Genomic DNA, 21329 nt, shown 5'->3' with positions numbered 1-21329 from the left:
ACTCGCATGCCCTTAAATGGCATAAATTTCAAAACAAAATGATAACACCCAAAATAAAAATATAATTAAATGATTCGACTTACACGAAATTTGAATAATTATTTTGATATTAAAATCTTAAAACACTAAGTTTGTATAAATTAGTGTAATTTTGTGGATAAATTTAAGATAGTTTTGTGACATATGTTATCATTGAGTTGTCTTCGAACCAAGATGGCAGCCTCCATAGTCAACAGAGTTGCAATTTCATTACGAAATACATTTGCTTTTAATCACAGTAAAACAGTAATTTATATTTTTTTCATTAAGCAAACAAATTGACATTGAACTTGTGTTGAAAAACAATTCTTGACAGTTATTTTGGTTACTCTTTCATCAAGGATTTGTATAGTGAGACTATACAAATCCTTGTCTTTCATAAACTTGATACAAATACAAATACAAATAGTTTTATTGGCACAAACTCATTAACAATAAATGGTTAAGACCTATGGCATTAATACATACAACTATAATAATTGACATGGTAGAATGAAAGGTTCCATGATAAAATATCATGCTAAATTATGAAAAGTTACAAAATGATGTATCATATAAGTTCACTATTTCTTATATTTAGACACTCTGATATGAAAGAGGTAGTCCAAATAATTATGACGTCTGGCAAGGCTGTTTTATTTTTTTTCTGGGACGCTATCCTAGGAAGGCATCCCAGAAAAAATTTAAAAATAGCCTTGCCAGACGTCATAATTATTTGGACTATGAAAGAGGAAGACAGTCTAAGTAATAATGCTGAGCTATTATTGACCAAAAGAGATATTTTTTCATCAGCGGTAATGTTACGCTGTATTTGAAATATATTATTTATTTTATTTTCTAATATTTCTCGCTTTGAGGTATATCTAATATGAGGCAGGATATTACCTGTAAATGGGGACGAATTCTATGATTTTTTTTTTAATTAAACAATGTTAAAAAGAGAAACGGAAATACCGTAACGTTTCCGATTTTGGTTCTGTTGTTAGGGATTTTAGTTGTGACGTTATTTAAGTTATGACGTCATATTCAATGTAAACAAAGAAGCGCTGTCATCAGGTTACGTTTTTTTAATAATAAACATTTTTTTCAATGAATTAGTATTAGTTTCTTTCTTAGACTGATTAATATACATTTTATTCAAAGTCTCATGTAAACAAGACCGGAAACGGAAGAAGATTTCTGCGCCGATCCCGAAATTCAAAAACGCGACAAAAAAAACTTGAACGATTTTGAGTTAATTAGTACAATGAAAAGTTTGGGAAATTTTCCCGATTTTTTTTTTTTCTTTTTTTTTTTAATTGAATTTTCTACTGTAATAGGGGACTTCGTCCCCATATTACATTTTAATAAGAAATGTTGTTCATCCTCAATTTCCCCATTTTTACAGACAGGACAGTATCTTTCCTCTCTAGGAATATTAAGATGTCTTCCCCTTTCAATCATTAAAGGATGTGCACTTATGCATATTTTGCATATTGCTGCTCTATCATTTAAATTGTTTAGTGAATCAACATATGATGACCCATATTGTAGACTTGACGAAAGAAACTGAGCTTAGAAGACTCCTGTATGTTTGCATTTTGATTTTGCAAGCACTGATCATAAATTCTTTGTTTTACTTGTCCCAAGTGCTGCTTTGTTAGACAACTTTTTTCAACAAGATATGAATATCCTAATTTTTGTAAAATGCACTGAGTTTTTAGGATCCAGGGGTTTGAAAATCTTGTTGCACAGAAAATTTGATTTACAAGTGTATTTTCTGATGAAAGTATATGCTCTAGAAAATTTATGCTTGAAAAAACGATTTTATTTTTGAGTGGAATTCTACCAAGCTCAGCACGACAAGCACCATTTGAAGCCTTGCAATGAACACCAAGTGCTTCTTTAATAAATTTAATGTGTAATTTTTCAAAGGGTTCAGAGTCCCTTAATGATGAGTTAACACCCCAAATTTCAGAACAGTACATCAGTATAGGTGATATTAATGTATCGAACAATTTTTCAAGTAGTCTACATGGATTATTCAGACCAACAGTTTTCTTAATTTTGAAATAGGCCTTTCTTGCCTTTTCCATAAGAGTATTAATGGTTAAATTGAAATTACCATTACATTTTATTACAATACCTAAATACATTATATACATAATTTCTACAACTTACAAGGCCAAGGGGTTGTGTCATGAGAAGGGCAAATATCTTGATGTATGGGCAAGAATATTCACTAACAGACATAACGTGTGACATTGAAAATAATAATAATAAAAAAGATTCCCTTTATTCATTCAAAAAATGCTTTACTACTAAATTTCTTCTAGCAAGACATGATCACATCTAAAATCAAGAGACTTTTTCACGTTTTTGGGCAAACAAAAAAAGTATGAGTTTACTTAGTCCAAATAATTATGAAGTCTTGGAAGGCTGTTTTAAATGTTTGCCTTGTTGACGTCAAAGAAAAAAAATATAATAGCGGTTTAGCCTTTCAACAGGTTGGGCTCAAGTCATAAAACATGGGGTGATCCCAGGTTTATGGGATAAACACGTTTTTCTGGGGTAGGTTATGATTTATTGTCGAGCCTTCGACTTTAGTCGAAAAAGCGAGACTAAGCGATCCTACATTCCGTCGTCGTCTGCGGCGTCCACAAATATTCACTCTGTGGTTAAACTTTCTTAAACTATACTGAATTTCTACCAAACTTGGACAGAAGTTTGTTTATGATCATAAGAAAGTATCCAGAAGTAAATTTTGTAAAAATAAAATTCCATTTTTTCCGTATTTTACTTATAAATGGACTTAGTTTTTCTGTGAGGAAACATTACATTCACTCTGTGGTTAAAGTTTTTAAAATTTTAATAACTTTCATACACTATCCTCGATTTGTACCAAACTTGGACAGAAGCTTGTTTATGATCAGAAGATAGTATCAAGAAGAAAATTTTGTAAAAATAAATTTTAACCACTTTTCCGTATTTTACTTATAAATGGACTTAGTTTTTCTGCGAGGAAACATTACATTCACTCTGTGGTTTAAGTTTTTAAAATTTTAATAACTTTCATAAACTATCCTTGATTTGACAATTGTACCAAACTTGGACAGAAGCTTGTTTATGATCATAAGATAGTATCAAGAAGTAAATTTTGTAAAAATAAATTTCCACTTTTCAGTATTTTACTTATAAATGGAGTTAGTTTTTTTTGCCAGAAACAAAACATTCACTCTGTGGTTTTTAAAATTTTTATAATGTTCTTAAACTATCCTGGATTTCTACCAAACTTAGACAAAAGCTTGTTTCTGAACAAAAGATGTTATTCAGAAGTAAATTTTGTAAAAAAAAAATTCACTTTTTCCGTATTTTACTTATAAATGGACTTAGTTTTCTTCAAGTTAACATTAAATACAGTCTGCAGTTAAAGTTTATAAAACATTTATTAGATTCATAAACTATCCTGGATTTTTTACCAAACTTGGAAGCTTCTTTCAATCAAAAGACAGTTTCGAGAGGGAAATTTTTATTGATGTTTTTCCTCATTTTTGTTGAGTCTGCGATTAACAGCAAAAGTAGGCGAGACACTGGGTTCCGTGGAACCCTTGCGAATTTTTTTCTATTCTATTGCATTATTTGCATATTTGCTAATTTCAGCCAGTCAACATGGCAGCTCCTTAGTTACGAAATGTCAACTTTGAATTTGACAGAAGCTTACGAGAAAATCAAGTAAAATAAAAATGGAAAATGTTGGGTTTGAGAATTAGAAGAATTAAACATTTTTTTTTCTAGCGGTTATTCATGAAATTACCCATGCAAGCTATAGATTTATTAAGATATTTGAGCTTTATCTAACAGGGAGTAAAAAAGATCAGCCACACACACACCAAACCAACCCTCGCTTCAGTATTTTAATGACCGTATTTGTCCTATTAGAATAGAAATAATTCATGGAAGCCATAGATTGTTGGAAATTTACACATGGCCTGGGCTGTGATATTCGTTAATTTTATCCCTCGCTAACGCTCAGGATAAAATTCGAATATCACAGCGCAGGCCATGTGTAAATTTCCAACAATCTATGGCTTCCAAGAATTATTTCCTCGCTAACGCTCGGGATAAAATTTGAATATCACGGCCCAGGCCATGTGCAAATTTCCAACAATCTATGGCTTCCAAGAATTATTTCCTCGCTAACGCTCGGGATAAAATTTGAATATCACGGCCCAGGCCATGTGCAAATTTCCAACAATCTATGGCTTCCAAGAATTATTTCCTCGCTAACGCTCAGGATAAAATTCGAATATCACGACCCAGGCCATGTGTAAATTTCCAACAATCTATGGCTTCCATGAATTATTTCTCAATCAGTGATTGGGAAGGACGTGCGCCCTGCGCCTATAGCGCAAATGTATAAAAAATGGCACATACAGTGACAAATGTAAGCACCCATGTGGCGCACGATACTTTTCACTTCGTTTCGAAACGCTTAGATATCGTCAAATGAATTTCCGATTGTGTTCCGTGCCGCCAAGTGTGTCTACAACTGTGTAATGTTCCTCCAATAATAGGAGCACCTATAAAAGTTTGGGACGTCTCAGGTGTTTTCCTATTATAATAATAGAACCATGCGATCTAACTGATAACCCGAAAAACATAATTAACCATCATTCATGATATATTTTTTTTATAAATAACTTTAAATTTGTGAAATTTGGCTAGTACGGAAGAGATTTCACTGTAATAATAATCTCATTTAGTTTAACTTGCTATTATTTCGATTGAAGAACCCCAAAGACTTTTTAGGAATATAGTTTTTGTCTCCATAAAAGACGCTTAACTGTCCTTGTCATTTTTTGGTCTTTGGCTCGTTTTGACATTTTGTAAATATGACTTCAGCAATTTGTTGTTTTGTTCTATGAATTAATGGTACTCTATACTGTTATTCTTGTCACCGTGATGAAGTTATAATAATACAAGAAGTGCAGAGGAAATGCCTAAAATGTCCTCTGATACGGAACGTCTGGAATAAGTATGGTATCAACAAAGACCCAAATTTAATGTACAAAAAAAACCCATGATCATGAACAAAGCAGCAGTACTAGTTTAAACATCGTAAATAAAGGTTAACTTAAATATTGTTCGGGTTGGAAAAAGTTATTACATATTCATTGAAATTGAAATTACAAAATCACAGAGACAATATCCATGATTTTATTTAAATCATAAAGGTAAGTACCTACACCTCTTTGCCAAAATATACTGATACTTTTTTTTTTACAGAAGTCAATTCAAATGGCCCACTCATTTGACAACATGGCCCATTATTTTTTAAAATGGCCCATTGAATTTATTTTTGAGGGGCCCTGGGCCCATAGGGAAAAAAACCTTCCAGATCACTGCTCAATTAAATCATTAATGTCACAGTATTGCTCATCATTTATTTTTATAACCCCATTCTCAGGCTTTTAATGTTAGAATATTAATTTATTATTAAGGATGTACACCTCTGAGGAGCCAAACATTTCTAGAATTAAACTTTTTTTCTTAACCTGTTTTTTGGGTTGATAAGACTAAAAAAATAATTGGCAAAGAAAAAATCATATGGTGATGCACTTCTTTTTTTGCTACGGCCCTTTGTAAATGCCCAATTTTGATGATTTTCCCATTTTTCATTGATTTTTACCTATTTTTGGGCTATTATCGTGAAAAAAATCACAGTTCCACAATTAAACGTTTTTTCATACTTTCTATAAACATATAAAGATGAAGTGGACCAATCTGAATAAATTTTACTTTGAAAAACAATAGGTAGGTGTTAATAGAAGAAAGTTTTATCATATTTTGACGCTTTTTTGTGTAAAATTTACCGTGGTGCCAATTGTCTATTTTTGTGATTTTTCTCAGTTTTAAGAACAAAATGCAAGTTATTTCAACTTTTTTTGTTATAAATGATTGAAAAAATACATATATAAGAAATTTGAAAAGACCAAAATGATATGGGATGTACATGATTCTTGTAAAATCATTTTTTGTATCCCTCACCCATTTTCTCAAAATTTTGGCTAAAAATACTGACTTGATTGGTCGTAAAATTTGAAAACTGGATTTCTCAAAAACCGTTCATTGTAAATACACAATTTTTTCACAGAGTTATGTTTGATTATAATATTTTTAAAATTGATTGATATGTTCCACTTGTATCAAATGTTTTGGAAATAATTCAAGAACGAGATTTCAACGAGACTGAACGCGACTGAAACGTCAGAAGAATACATCCTTAACATGATTAATATTCATTTTGAAGGAGTTTTTTTATACGACCGCAAAAATTGAAAATATATATATATATATATATATATTGTCTAATTGGTATCACTTTGGCGTCGTCGTTGTCGGAAGACATTTGGTCTTAGCACTCTTACTTTAGTAAAAGTAAACAGAAATCTATGAAATTTAAACACAAGGTTTATGACTATAAAAGGAAGGTTGGGATTGATTTTGGGTGTTTTGGTCCCAACAATTTAGGAATAAGGGGCCAAAAAGGGCCCAAACAAGCATTTTTCTTAGTATTCGCACAATAACTTTAGTATAAGTAAATAGAAATCTATGAAATTTTAACATAAGGTCTATGACCACAAAAGGAAGGTTGGGATTGATTTTGGTAGTTTTAGTCCCAACAGTTTAGGAATTAGGGGCCAAAAACAGGTCCCAAATAAGCACTTTTCTTGGTATTTGCACAATAACTTTAGTATAAGTTAATAAAAATCTATGAAATTTTAACACAAGGTTTATGACCACAAAAGGAAGGTTTGGGTTGATTTTGGGAGTTTTTGGTCCCAACGAATTAGGGGCCAAAAGGGTCCAAAATTAAACTTTGTTTGAATTCATCAAAAAATGATTTATTGGGGTTCTTTAATATGCCAAATCTAACCGTGTATTCAGATTCTTAATTTTTGGTCCTGTTTTCAAATTGGTCTTCATTAACACTTTCACTACTGAATTTATTTTTTCGCTGGATTCTCTGGCCGAAATTTATTTGCACGAGCCCTTTGCCTGAATGGGATTAATTTGACATGTTCTACAGCAGAAATGACCTTGTAGTTTTCGTCATTGAAAACTCAGGAACCGTAGCGAGTTGTGCAATAAAATTTTGATAAAATGTAGATAAATATCATAGGTTGAGCGCCCATAGATTGTTCATAGAGAAAGAAGCAGTTTACCTTAAAAACGTGTGTCGATAACGTAGATTAAGGATAATTTCGCCCTCAGCTCGATGGTGCCAAAAGGATAATTTCGGTAGGAAAGGGTTAAGGTCCAAAGGGTCCAAAATTAAACTTAGCTTGATTTTATCAAAAATTGAATTCTTGGGGTTCTTTGATATTCTGAATCTAAACATGTACTTAGATTTTTTATTATGGGCCCAGTTTTCAAGTTGGTCCAAATTGGGGTCCAAAATTATTATATTAAGTATTGTGCAATAGCAAAAAATCTTCAATTGCACAGTATTGCGCAATAGCAAGAAATATCTAATTGCACAATATTGCGCAATAGCAAGAAATTTTCAATTGCACAGTTTTGCGCAATAGCAAGAAATATTCATTTGCACAGTATTGTCCCATTTTTCAAATTGGTCTACATTAAGGTCCAAAGGGTCAAAAATTTAACTTTGTCTGATTTCAACAAAAATTGAATATATGGGGTTCTTCAATATGCTGAATCTAACCATGTCTTTAGATTTTTAATATTTGGGCCCGGTTATCAAATTGGTCCACATTGAGGTCTATAGGGTCTAAAAGTGAACATTATTTGATTTCATCAAAAATTGAATTCTTGGGGTTCTATGATATGATGAATCTAACCATGTATTTAGATTTTGGATACTGGACCATAATAGGTAAATGTCCAATTAAAAATTTTTATGCTTTTAAGTTAAATTTCTTAGACCACATTCATTCTGTGTCAGAAACCTATGTTGTGTCAACTATTTAATCACAATCCAAATTCAGAGCTGTATCAAGCTTAAATGTTGTGTCCATACTTGCCCCAACAGGCCAACTGTTCAGGGTTCGACCTCTGCGGTCGTATAAAGCTGCCCCCTGCGGAGCATCTGGTTTAACTTTGGAGTTTTTTCTGATTCATGCCATAAATCATGTAAATTGTAGATTGAATGAATTATTTTTTCATGGTTACCAATTTTTGCTGATAAAGGAACAATTGTACTTCATGGATATTTGATATTATGGTTTTGCATAAAATCAACATACAATTAGACAATATAAGTTTTGTGTCTTGAAATATGAAATTTATTTGTATGAGGCTTAGAAACGGGAAAATGTGAGGTTCTACCGAGCATTTTCCCATTTCGTGCCGAATACAAATAAATTTCATATTTCAAGACACTATACGTATATTGTTTTTATACTGAAATTGATAAAAAAAATTAAAAAATAATAAAAATATGAAACAAATATTATTAAAAAAAAGTGTTTGGAATTTCCCCCCTGGGGTACCATTTTGGGGTATTTCCCTATGAGCGTAGTCTAGGCGGTAAGCATTGACAATTTAAAAAATTAGAAAGGGAAAATGAATTTAATTAATAACATTTAATTACATGGTATATAAATTACCAATTTGAAGACATAACAGATTTAAATTCATAAAAGTTTGACCAATTGTTACTACACGTTGTCATGGTTGTAACGTGACGTTGTAAGTAGGCAAGGCTTATAGGTGAGTTGAGGTCATTGACGTATAAAGCTAACGTTTATATGTATAGCTTTATCTGCATAGTAAAATAGCTGATTGCAGTATAATATAAAAAAGAAGATGTGGTATGATTGCCAATGAGACAACTATACACAAAAGACCAAAATGACACAGACATTAACACATTTAGGTCACCGTACGGCCTTCAACAATGAGCAAAGCCCATACCGCATAGCCAGCTATAAAAGGCCCGATAAGACAATGTAAAACAATTCAAAAGAGAAAACTAATGGCCTTATTTATGTAAAAAAAAATGAACGAAAAACAAATATGTAACACATAAACAAACGACAACCACTGAATTACAGGCTCCTGACTTGGGACAGGCACAAACATAAATAATGTGGCGGTGTTAAACATGTTAGCAGGATCCCAACCCTCCCCCTAAGGCCAATTAGAATTAATTGATAGATTTTCATCCCCGCCCGCCCCTCTGAAATCTTCCCGCCCCGATTTTTTTTATTTTTAAAAAAATTACGATTTCCGTATTTTGTTCATTTCCGTTACCGGTAACCGTCGATAATTTCGTTTCATGTGAAACTTCCTTTTTCTAATTTCGGTTTTCGTATTTCTTAGAGAATTCTTACTGAATGATTAAGTCGATATATTCTGATGATATATGACAACATCATTTACCGATAATAGAGATTGATTACGAGAAGGGCGTGAAATATTCGGGTTACGAGTAATACTCTGTGTCCAAGAACGCAAATCGCAGTATGTCACAAATGACACAAATGACTGAAATGTTTGTGAGAAAAACACCTTGGATTTCTTTTATTTATACAATGACTTTGTGTCAAGAAATTTGGACTGTGAATGAAACCCAAAAGCGTAAGAATCGTGGAACACGTTTGACTGGAATACAGAAATTGACATAAGCCTGAACTTTATAGATTGGTGACCGTATTTTGAGTTCAGAAAATCGACAAACATACGTATTTTTAATTTATTAATTTATAGCAAGCTCTTAGATTTAGATTTATCCATGCCTTTCGTTTTTTGTAGAAAAACAGCAAACATCCTCTGTCCCAATACCCACGATAGAGTCATTAAGCAACTTTATGTTCTACATTGTAATTATATTTGCATCTTGCATATTAAGGACCAACCCTATTATTTTAACACTGTTTGAGTTTTCATTTTATTCCGTACTTATCGTGCTCGTGTTGCATACCAATGCCTTTGTTTCATTTTATTAGGACAAAAAAAACATTGCTTAGAAAGCAAAATACATTTGATATAGATAAAATTGAGAAAGGAAATGGTGAATATGTCAAAGCGACAACCACCCGACCATAGAGCAAACAACAGCCGAAGGCAACCAATGGGTCTTCAATGTAGCGAGAATTCCCGCACCCGTAGGTGTCCTTCAGCTGGCCCCTAAAATATGCATAATAGTACAGTGATAATGGACGTCATACTTAACTCCGAATTATACACAAGAAACTAAAATTTAAAATCATACAAGACTAACAAAGGCCAGAGGCTCCTGACTTGGGACAGGCGCAAAATTGCGGCGGGGTTAAACATGTTTATGAGATCTCAACCCTCCCCCTATACCTCTAGCCAATGTAGAAAAGTAAAAGAATAACAATACGCACATTAAAATTCAGTTCAAGAGAAGTCCGAGTCTGATGTCAAAAGATGTAACAAAAGAAAATAAATAAAATGACAATAATACATAAATAACAACAGACTACTAGCAGTTAACTGACATGCCAGCTCCAGACCTCAATTAAACTGATTGAAAGATTATGTCTTCATCATATGAATATCAGGTACAATCCCTCCCGTTAGGGGTTTAGTATCATACTATCATAAAATATATGAGAAGAACATAACCCGTGTCATGCCAACAACTGTTTTTTTAGAAATAAATGTGTTTAGTTCCGATGCAAAGACCCTATCAGTGAATCAATGTTAAAGCCAAAATATGCAATCTTTAATGACCTGACAACAGTATCGTAACTATATCCCCTTTTAATAAGTCTATTTAAAGGTTTTGTTAGTTTCTGAGGAGAATACTGACATTTTTGTGCTTTATAAAGAATATTTCCATAAAATTTTGGATGTGAAATACCTGAACGTATAAGATGTCTGCATGTTGAGTTATATTTACGAATTATTTCCTTATACCGGTGATAAAATTTAGTAAATGTTTTGACCAGTTTGTGATATCGAAAACCCTGGTGTAATAATTTTTCAGTAATACATAAATTTCTCTCGCTAAAATCTAATACATTGTTACATACACGAGCGAATCGTACAAGTTGAGATATATAAACACCATAAGATGGTGACAAGGGAACGTCACCATCTAAAAATGGATAATTAACAATAGGAAATGAAAAATCATCTCTTTTATCATAAATTTTTGTATTAAGCTTCCCGTTTATGATATAGATATCAAGATCGAGGAAAGGGCAGTGGTCATTGTTATCATTAGCTTTATTTAAAGTAAGTTCTACAGGATAAATTTCTTTAAAATTGATAAAGGAAATGGTGAATATGTCAAAGCGACAACCACCCGACCATAGAGCAAACAACAGCCGAAGGCAACCAATGGGTCTTCAATGTAGCGAGAATTCCCGCACCCGTAGGTGTCCTTCAGCTGGCCCCTAAAATATGCATAATAGTACAGTGATAATGGACGTCATACTAAACTCCGAATTATACACAAGAAACTAAAATTTAAAATCATACAAGACTTACAAAGGCCAGAGGCTCCTGACTTGGGACAGGCGCAAAATTGCGGCGGGGTTAAAGTATACATACTGAAGTCGTCATTATTTAGAGCCAATATATCATCCAAATATCTAAAAGTATTGTTAAATTTTTGTATCAAATGTTGTTTTGATGGGTCTTTGCTAATTTTAGTCATAAATTGTAACTCAGTCCAACTTAAGAGAGTATTTCTCCACATTTCTGTTGTTTACTATAAAATAGGTTTCTAAAGTGGCAATTACATGTAGAACAGTGGTTGCCAATCAGATATATATATTTACGAATTTGAAAAAGCGGCATCAGCATATGGAGTATATGTGTCTCAATTGATACGTTACTCTAGAGCTAGCTAAAAGTACTTTAATTTTGTTGAACAAGGAATACTGCTTTCTCAAAAGTTGCTAAGACAGGGCTATGAATCAATCAAATTAAGGTCATTACTCAAGCAATTTTATGGTCGCCATCATGAGCTGATTGGCCATTATGACAAAAGAGTGTCAGAAATCATATCTCAGTGATATTCTTCCTCAATCATAACAACCTTCCATCATTACCGAACTGAACAAAGAAATAACATGATGGGTGTCATATACGGTGCAGGAAATGCTTACCCTTCCGGAGCACCTGATTTCACTCCTGGTTTTTAGTGGAGTTCGTGTTGTTTCCTACTTATTATTTGTAACTGTTGATGTAAATGTCTTTTGGTTTTATGAGTCTTTGGTTACTCCTTGGTTTTGATTGTTATTGTCTTATACACGATACCTTATGGATGTATTTACATGATATAAGCTTATTATTACACTTGCATATATGAATAACACGTGACAAGAAGGTTTCATATGAAATAAAATTTAAAAAATAAAATCCTCCCACCCGCCCCATTTTTTTCAAAAATTTGGATGAAAATCTACTAATTAATTTTAGTTGGCCTAACCTGGGACAGTGGTATAACAGTACAACATGAGAACGAACTATAAAAATCAGTACAAGACTATAAGAAATCTGTGTTCTTTTTTAAACATTTAAATTTGTTGAAAATTACACACAGAAGAATACTTTCCTGTATAGCGGTATTATTGTGATAAATCACATGTCGTTTACTTATGATGTTATTTCAGTCATTATAACAAATTCATAGTTTAGACTTCTTTATCATTATACATGCAGTTGTAATTATTAATATATGAGGCAGGCATTACCTGTTAATGGGGACGAAGTCTGTATGAGTTATTTTTTTTGTAACTTAAATTTTGTTAAAAAAAAAAGAAACGGAAATACCGTTACGTTTCCGATTTTGGTTCTGTTGTTAAGGATTTTACTTGTGACGTTATTTAAGTTATGACGTCCTGTTGAATGTAAACAAAAAAACGGAGTGCATCAGGTAACGTCAATTCATATCAAAGACAGAATTATTAAAAATGAAATATTGGTATTGTGTTCCTTGAGTTCTTATATTTTACTAGACTACTCAAAGTCTCACGACAATGAGGACCGGAAGAAGGAAGTAGATTTCTGCATTCTGCGCAAATGCGGGAATTAAAAAGCAACAAAAAAAAGTTTGAACGATTTTAAATTCATTAGTACAATGAAAATTTCCTGATTTTTTTTAATTTTTTTTTTTTTTATTGATTTTACTAATGTTATAGGGGACCTCGTCCCCATAATAAAACCTCTTTAAGATAAAATTCATGGGTCATCTGTACCAATTAATTCAACCACTATATTAATTGTTGATAATTTATTGTAGGTTCCTTTATTATCGAAACCACTGACAGAATCGTTTTCATCACCATGGAAACTGTGCACACAGATCAGAACATGTGCAGACACACCAAAGGAGTTTGATCCATTTGCAGAACCAAAATTTAATCATCAAAAAAGGCTTTTAAAATGGGCCGCAAACAGAGACTTCAACAATCGTAAATTAATTAAACAATATGGACCACAACGATTGAGACTTGTGACTATGAAAAAAAGCAGAGTTTTACCTCATCCTTTCAAGGTAAACATGTAAACGTCATATATTAAAGATAATTTGGAATTTTATAAAATAAAATAGAGTGTAAGAAAAATTTGAACAATGGGTTCAGGGTAGGGTTAGGGTCATTGAATTTGTGTGTCATCAGATTTAATCTAGACACAGCCATTTTTTTAACTATACTCCTACCCCCCCCTCAAAAAAAAAGAAAAAGAATTCCACATCTTAATACTTTATCTTCCCTGAAGTTCATAACAGGTTTCTAAAAATAGCATTTCTTTCCCTATGTATTCCTTGAAGCATCTTCTTCATGTTCTTCACTGTCATGACTATGTTCTTCACTGACTGTCATGACTATGTTCCAATTTGAAAAATATCAAAATACTTTTTCTACATAAGGCCAATAAAAAATATATGTGTTTACATCATTAAAACAAATAAGGTATTTCCAATTTTTTCTTCCAAATTTATTATTGCTAGAAATAGTATTAAAGATTTTTGTAGGTGAGTTCAAGAACTTACCTTTTCATGCTTTTATTTTTGCAATTGTGTCCAACAAACAGCATGAAGAAAATAAATAGCAATATTTTTATTTATTATTTAAGTTTTCATGACCTGATGACTCAAAATAGAATTAATTTGTTAATCATCATATAAAATTGCAATGAAATGATAATAAATGGACTCTGTTGATATTATCCCAGACCACTCTGACCACCCATTTTAAAATACTATTGGGAACAACAGATTTTTGTCACCATGGTATAAAAAAACAGTTTTGAGAATTCTGCAATCTTGATATCTCAAGACTTGACTTCCAAGTTTCAAAGTGATGAGTACTTGTCCAGGCAGATGTTCTTGAGACCATGACTTATGGACTCTTCTTAGTGAGAACCCTCCAATTAATTAAGGCCAAATAAAATAGATTGTGTGGTTGAAACTTCCAGTTGCATCTAAACTAAAGTAAGGTTAGGCATGTTAGGTAGGTAGGGATTTATATACGACTGCAAAAAATTTTTGGTCGTTAATTGGTATCACGTTGGCGTCTTCGTCGTCACAAGGTTTATGACCACAAAAGGAAGGTTGGGATTGATTTTGGAAGTTTTGGTCCCAACATTTTAGGAATATGGGGCCAAAAAAGGCCCAAATAAGCATTTTCTTGGTTTTCGCACTATAACTTTAGTTTGAGTAAATAGAAATCTATGAAATTTTGACACAAGGTTTATGACCACAAAAGAAAGGTTGGGATTGATTTTGGGAGTTTTGGTCCAACAGTTTAGGAATGAGGGGCCAAAAAAGGGCCCAAATAAGCATTATTCTTGGTTTTGGCACAATAACTTTAGTATAAGTAAATAGAAATCAATGAAATTTAAACACAAGGTTTATGACTATAAAAGGAAGGTTAGGATTGATTTTGGAAGTTTTGGTCCCAACAGTTTACGAATAAGGGGCCCAAAGGGTCCAAATTTAAACTTTGTTTGATTTCATCAAAAATTGAATAATTGGGGTTCTTTGATATGCCAAATCTAACTGTGTATGTCATGTATGTAGATTCTTAATTTTTGGTTCCGTTTTCAAATTGGTCTACATTAAAGTCCAAAGGGTCCAAAATTAAACTTAAGTTTGATTTTCACAAAAATTGAATTCTTGGGCTTCTTTGATATGCTGAACCTAAACATGTACTTAGATTTTGATTATTGGCCTAGTTTTTAAGTTGGTCCAAATCAGGATCCAAAATTATTAAATTAAGTATTGTGCAATAGCAAGAAATCTTCAATTGACAGTATTCAGCAATTGCAAGAAATCTTCAATTGCACAATATTGTGCAATAGCAAGAAATTTTCAATTGCACAGTATTGCGCAATAGCAAGAAATCTTTAATTGCACAGTATTGTGCAATAGCAAATATTTTCACATGCACAGTATTGCGCAATAACAAGAAATATCTAATTGCACAATATTGTGCAATAGCAAGAAATTTTCAATTGGAGTTATCTTACTTTGTCCGGAATAGTAGTTGAATCAACTTAAATCATTGTTTTATACAATATACAATGTATATTCACTTTTACTTTCAACTGATAAATTAAAACAATCTTACTATTCAGTGCACGTGATAACAAGCACTTTTTTTACATTTTAATATGTATTTAAATGAGTAGTTATTGTTGCAAACTCCATTAGAAATTTGAATTGAGATCAGTTTTGGAATAAGGGAAAGGGGGATGTTAAAAAAATATTGTGGGGGGGGGGGGTCAATTTTTTTCATTTCAGATATCATAAATAAAAAGAAAATTTCTTCAAACATTTTTTTGAGAGGATTAATATTCAACAGCATAGTGAATTGCTCAAAGGCAAAAACAAATTTTAAAGTTCATTAGACCACATTCATTCTGTGTCAGAAACCTATTTAATCACAATCCAAATTTAGAGCTGAATCCAGCTTGAATGTTGTGTCCATACTTGACCCAACCGTTCAGGGTTCAACCTCTGCGGTCGTATAAAGCTGCGCCCTGCCCAGCATCTGGTTTGACATTTTATTTTATTTTTTGACATTGAGTCTCTGACTTTAATAGTGCTTTAAATAATGAAAAATGACAAAAAATTGTTAGAATAAGCTATTATTACTAAAAAGTATGGTAGGTAGGGTAACTGTAACCAGACATATATTTCAGTTTGGCCTAATCTGTAGACTGACCCATGGTAGGTAGGGTAACTGTAACCAGACATATATTTCAGTTTGGCCTAATCTGTAGACTGACCCATGTTTCTATGGTAGGTAGGGTAACTGTAACCAGACATATATTTCAGTTTGGCCTAATCTGTAGACTGACCCATGTTTCTATGGTAGGTAGGGTAACTGTAACCAGACATATATTTCAGTTTGGCCTAATCTGTAGACTGACCCATGTTTCTATGGTAGGTAGGGTAACTGTAACCAGACATATATTTCAGTTTGGCCTAATCTGTAGACTGACCCATGTTTCTATGGTAGGTAGGGTAACTGTTACCAGACATATATTTCAGTTTGGCCTAATCTGTAGACTGACCCATGTTTCTATGGTAGGTAGGGTAACTGTAACCAGACATATATTTCAGTTTGGCCTAATCTGTAGACTGACCCATGGTAGGTAGGGTAACTGTAACCAGACATATATTTCAGTTTGGCCTAATCTGTAGACTGACCCATGTTTCTATGGTAGGTAGGGTAACTGTAACCAGACATATATTTCAGTTTGGCCTAATCTGTAGACTGACCCATGTTTCTATGGTAGGTAGGGTAACTGTAACCAGACATATATTTCAGTTTGGCCTAATCTGTAGACTGACCCATGTTTCTATGGTAGGTAGGGTAACTGTAACCAGACATATATTTCAGTTTGGCCTAATCTGTAGACTGACCCATGTTTCTATGGTAGGTAGGGTAACTGTAACCAGACATATATTTCAGTTTGGTCTAATCTGTAGACTTACCCATGTTTCTATGGTAGGTAGGGTAACTGTAACCAGACATATATTTCAGTTTGGCCTAATCTGTAGACTTACCCATGTTTCTATGGTAGGTAGGGTAACTGTAACCAGACATATATTTCAGTTTGGCCTAATCTGTAGACTGACCCATGGTAGGTAGGGTAACTGTAACCAGACATATATTTCAGTTTGGCCTAATCTGTAGACTGACCCATGTTTCTATGGTAGGTAGGGTAACTGTAACCAGACATATATTTCAGTTTTGCCTAATCTGTAGACTGACCCATGGTAGGTAGGGTAACTGTAACCAGACATATATTTCAGTTTGGCCTAATCTGTAGACTGACCCATGTTTCTATGGTAGGTAGGGTAACTGTAACCAGACATATATTTCAGTTTGGCCTAATCTGTAGACTGATCCATGTTTCTATGGTAGGTAGGGTAACTGTAACCAGACATATATTTCAGTTTGGCCTAATCTGTAGACTGACCCATGTTTCTATGGTAGGTAGGGTAACTGTAACCAGACATATATTTCAGTTTGGCCTAATCTGTAGACTGACCCATGTTTCTATGGTAGGTAGGGTAACTGTAACCAGACATATATTTCAGTTTGGCCTAATCTGTAGACTGACCCATGTTTCTATGGTAGGTAGGGTAACTGTAACCAGACATATATTTCAGTTTGGCCTAATCTGTAGACTGACCCATGTTTCTATGGTAGGTAGGGTAACTGTAACCAGACATATATTTCAGTTTGGCCTAATCTGTAGACTGACCCATGTTTCTATGGTAGGTAGGGTAACTGTAACCAGACATATATTTCAGTTTGGCCTAATCTGTAGACTGACCCATGTTTCTATGGTAGGTAGGGTAACTGTAACCAGACATATATTTCAGTTTGGCCTAATCTGTAGACTGACCCATGTTTCTATGGTAGGAAGGGTAACTGTAACCAGACATATATTTCAGTTTGGCCTAATCTGTGGACTGACCCATGTTTCTATGGTAGGTAGGGTAACTGTAACCAGACATATATTTCAGTTTGGCCTAATCTGTAGACTGACCCATGTTTCTATGGTAGGTAGGGTAACTGTAACCAGACATATATTTCAGTTTGGCCTAACCTGTAGACTGACCCATGTTAGTATGGTAGGTAGGGTAACTGTAACCAGACATATATTTCAGTTTGGCCTAACCTGTAGACTGACCCATGTTAGTATGGTAGGTAGGGTAACTGTAACCAGACATATATTTCAGTTTGGCCTAATCTGTAGACTGAGGTAGATAGGGTAACTGTAACCAGACATATATTTTAGTTTGGCCTAATCTGTAGACTGAGGTAGGTAGGGTAACTGTAACCAGACATATATATCAGTTTGGCCTAATCTGTAGACTGGTAGGTAGGGTAACTGTAACCAGACATATATTTTAGTTTGGCCTAATCTGTAGACTGAGGTAGGTAGGGTAACTGTAACCAGACATATATATCAGTTTGGCCTAATCTGTAGACTGACCCATGTTTCTATGGTAGGTAGGGTAACTGTAACCAGACATATATTTCAGTTTGGCCTAATCTGTAGACTGAGGTAGGTAGGGTAACTGTAACCAGACATATATATCAGTTTGGCCTAATCTGTAGACTGGTAGGTAGGGTACCTGTAACCAGACATATATTTTAGTTTGGCCTAATCTGTAGACTGAGGTAGGTAGGGTAACTGTAACCAGACATATATATCAGTTTGGCCTAATCTGTAGACTGAGGTAGGTAGGGTAACTGTAACCAGACATATATTTTAGTTTGGCCTAATCTGTAGACTGAGGTAGGTAGGGTAACTGTAACCAGACATATATTTCAGTTTGGCCTAATCTTTAGACTGACCCATGTTTCTATGGTAGGTAGGGTAACTGTAACCAGACATATATTTCAGTTTGGCCTAATCTGTAGACTGACCCATGTTTCTATGGTAGGTAGGGTATCTGTAACCAGACATATATTTCAGTTTGGCCTAATCTGTAGACTGACCCATGTTTCTATGGTAGGTAGGGTAACTGTAACCAGACATATATTTCAGTTTGGACTAATCTGTAGACTGACCCATGTTTCTATGGTAGGTAGGGTAACTGTAACCAGACATATATTTCAGTTTGGCCTAATCTGTAGACTGACCCATGTTTCTATGGTAGGTAGGGTAACTGTAACCAGACATATATTTCAGTTTGGCCTAACCTGTAGACTGACCCGTTAGTATGGTAGGTAGGGTAACTGTAACCAGACATATATTTCAGTTTGGCCTAACCTGTAGACTGACCCATGTTAGTATGGTAGGTAGGGTAACTGTAACCAGACATATATTTCAGTTTGGCTTATCTGTAGACTGAGGTAGGTAGGGTAACTGTAACCAGACATATATTTTAGTTTGGCCTAATCTGTAGACTGAGGTAGGTAGGGTAACTGTAACCAGACATATATATCAGTTTGGCCTAATCTGTAGACTGGTAGGTAGGGTAACTGTAACCAGACATATATTTTAGTTTGGCCTAATCTGTAGACTGAGGTAGGTAGGGTAACTGTAACCAGACATATATTTCAGTTTGGCCTAATCTGTAGACTGAGGTAGGTAGGGTAACTGTAACCAGACATATATATCAGTTTGGCCTAATCTGTAGACTGGTAGGTAGGGTAACTGTAACCAGACATATATTTTAGTTTGGCCTAATCTGTAGACTGAGGTAGGTAGGGTAACTGTAACCAGACATATATATCAGTTTGGCCTAATCTGTAGACTGACCCATGTTTCTATGGTAGGTAGGGTAACTGTAACCAGACATATATTTCAGTTTGGCCTAATCTGTAGACTGAGGTAGGTAGGGTAACTGTAACCAGACATATATTTCAGTTTGGCCTAATCTGTAGACTGGTAGGTAGGGTAACTGTAACCAGACATATATTTTAGTTTGGCCTAATCTGTAGACTGAGGTAGGTAGGGTAACTGTAACCAGACATATATTTCAGTTTGGCCTAATCTGTAGACTGACCCATGTTTCTATGGTAGGTAGGGTAACTGTAACCAGACATATATTTCAGTTTGGCCTAATCTGTAGACTGACCCATATTTCTCTTATTCCAGGAGTTAGTTGCAGCAGAATTACATGAGTTACCAAGGAGAAGTTCTGTTACTCACACATTCCCACGATGCATTTTGACAGGAAAAGCACGAGGTAGATTAAGGAGATGGAGACTTAGTCGGATACAGTGGAGAATATTAGCAGACTATAATAATCTGTCTGGTGTTACACGTGCTCAGTGGTGATTGAATAGTGACGGTGGCTTATACATTATAAGCAAACTATATATAGATTTGTCTAGTGTGAAAATAGAGTCGGTGGTATGGTATGAGAAAAAAACAATTTCATGATTTGTTAACATTTGTTTGTATTTTAAGCTTGATCTATAAACATGATAAAAGTGATGTGAGATATATTTGATGATTGGAAAATAAATTGTTTGTTTGATGTTATTTCTATGAAACAGAACAATTTGTAGCAGTCATTTGTATTAACTGAAGAATATACATAAGACAAACAATGAGGGGAGATTCCTGATTTTGGACTGCAGAGTTCAGGCACATGGGGTTAAACTAGTTTTTAGCTCTTTTGGACCTAAGGGCCATGATTGTCTTATGCTGACACTTGGTGTCTGTCATTGTCAGTCGTTCCTTGTAAAGTTGTTAAAAAATCTTCCTTGCTGCAATTACTGAATTCATTCAAACCAAAGAAGAAGGTTCATGAAGGGTTAAAATTGGCCCTTAGAATTTGATGTTTTTTTAATCAGGCCAAATTCACATAGAAATAGTTGTGACATTACTATTAACACAAAATAACTTCATTTTGGCACATCACATTAAAAATGAAGAAGTATAGACTCCTTAAGTATGCATTATTTGTGTTGAAACATCAGTTTTGGTAAAATTTCAATAATAAGTCCCTACCAAAGAAGTTAAAGGGGACTTTAGGTTTGCACCCGGGCCGTCTGTCTGTCTGTCCATCCGTCAGTCCGGCAAATCAGTTTTCCAAAGTTTTTTTCTTTGTGCTTGAAGATATTGAATTGATATTTGGTGTATTGTTTAATCATGACAAGTTACAGATCAAGTTCGAATTTTGTTCTGGTCTGATGATTTTGTGCAGAGTTATGGTCCTTGGACTTAGAAAATTCTCTTGAATAATCAGTGTTCCTCATTTTTTTTCGTCATGCTTGAAGATATTGACTTGATATTTGGTATAAAGTTTACACCATGACAAGTTATAGATTAAGTTAGCATTTTGTTCCAGTACAATGAACTTTTAACTGGTAGGGGACTAT

At 33.9% G+C, this 21329-nt stretch overlaps 1 protein-coding gene across 1 annotated transcript; it reads left to right on the top strand.

Moving 5' to 3' along the window:
• Nucleotides 1-130: 130 nt before the first annotated feature.
• Nucleotides 131-20482, top strand: LOC139499094 (small ribosomal subunit protein uS14m-like). Its single transcript, XM_071287772.1, has 3 exons — nt 131-285; nt 13265-13519; nt 20098-20482. The coding sequence occupies exons 1-3, from the start codon at nt 184-186 to the stop codon at nt 20278-20280; spliced, it is 540 nt and encodes a 179-aa protein (XP_071143873.1). The 5' UTR covers nt 131-183; the 3' UTR covers nt 20281-20482.
• Nucleotides 20483-21329: the final 847 nt, after the last annotated feature.

The sequence above is a fragment of the Mytilus edulis genome, chromosome 12, assembly GCF_963676685.1.
Source record: "Mytilus edulis chromosome 12, xbMytEdul2.2, whole genome shotgun sequence".
Classification (NCBI taxonomy): Eukaryota; Metazoa; Mollusca; class Bivalvia; order Mytilida; family Mytilidae; genus Mytilus; species Mytilus edulis.
This window is presented reverse-complemented; position numbering and strand designations above follow the sequence as displayed.

Excerpts from the sequence above, each read along its gene's own strand:
- LOC139499094 (XM_071287772.1), top strand. The coding sequence starts at position 184 with ATGTTATCATTGAGTTGTCTTCGAACCAAGATGGCAGCCTCCATAGTC. Across the intron at positions 286-13,264 it reads CTTTTAATCACAGTAAAACA|GTTCCTTTATTATCGAAACC; the intron begins GTAATTTATATT and ends AATTTATTGTAG. Across the intron at positions 13,520-20,097 it reads TTTTACCTCATCCTTTCAAG|GAGTTAGTTGCAGCAGAATT; the intron begins GTAAACATGTAA and ends CTCTTATTCCAG.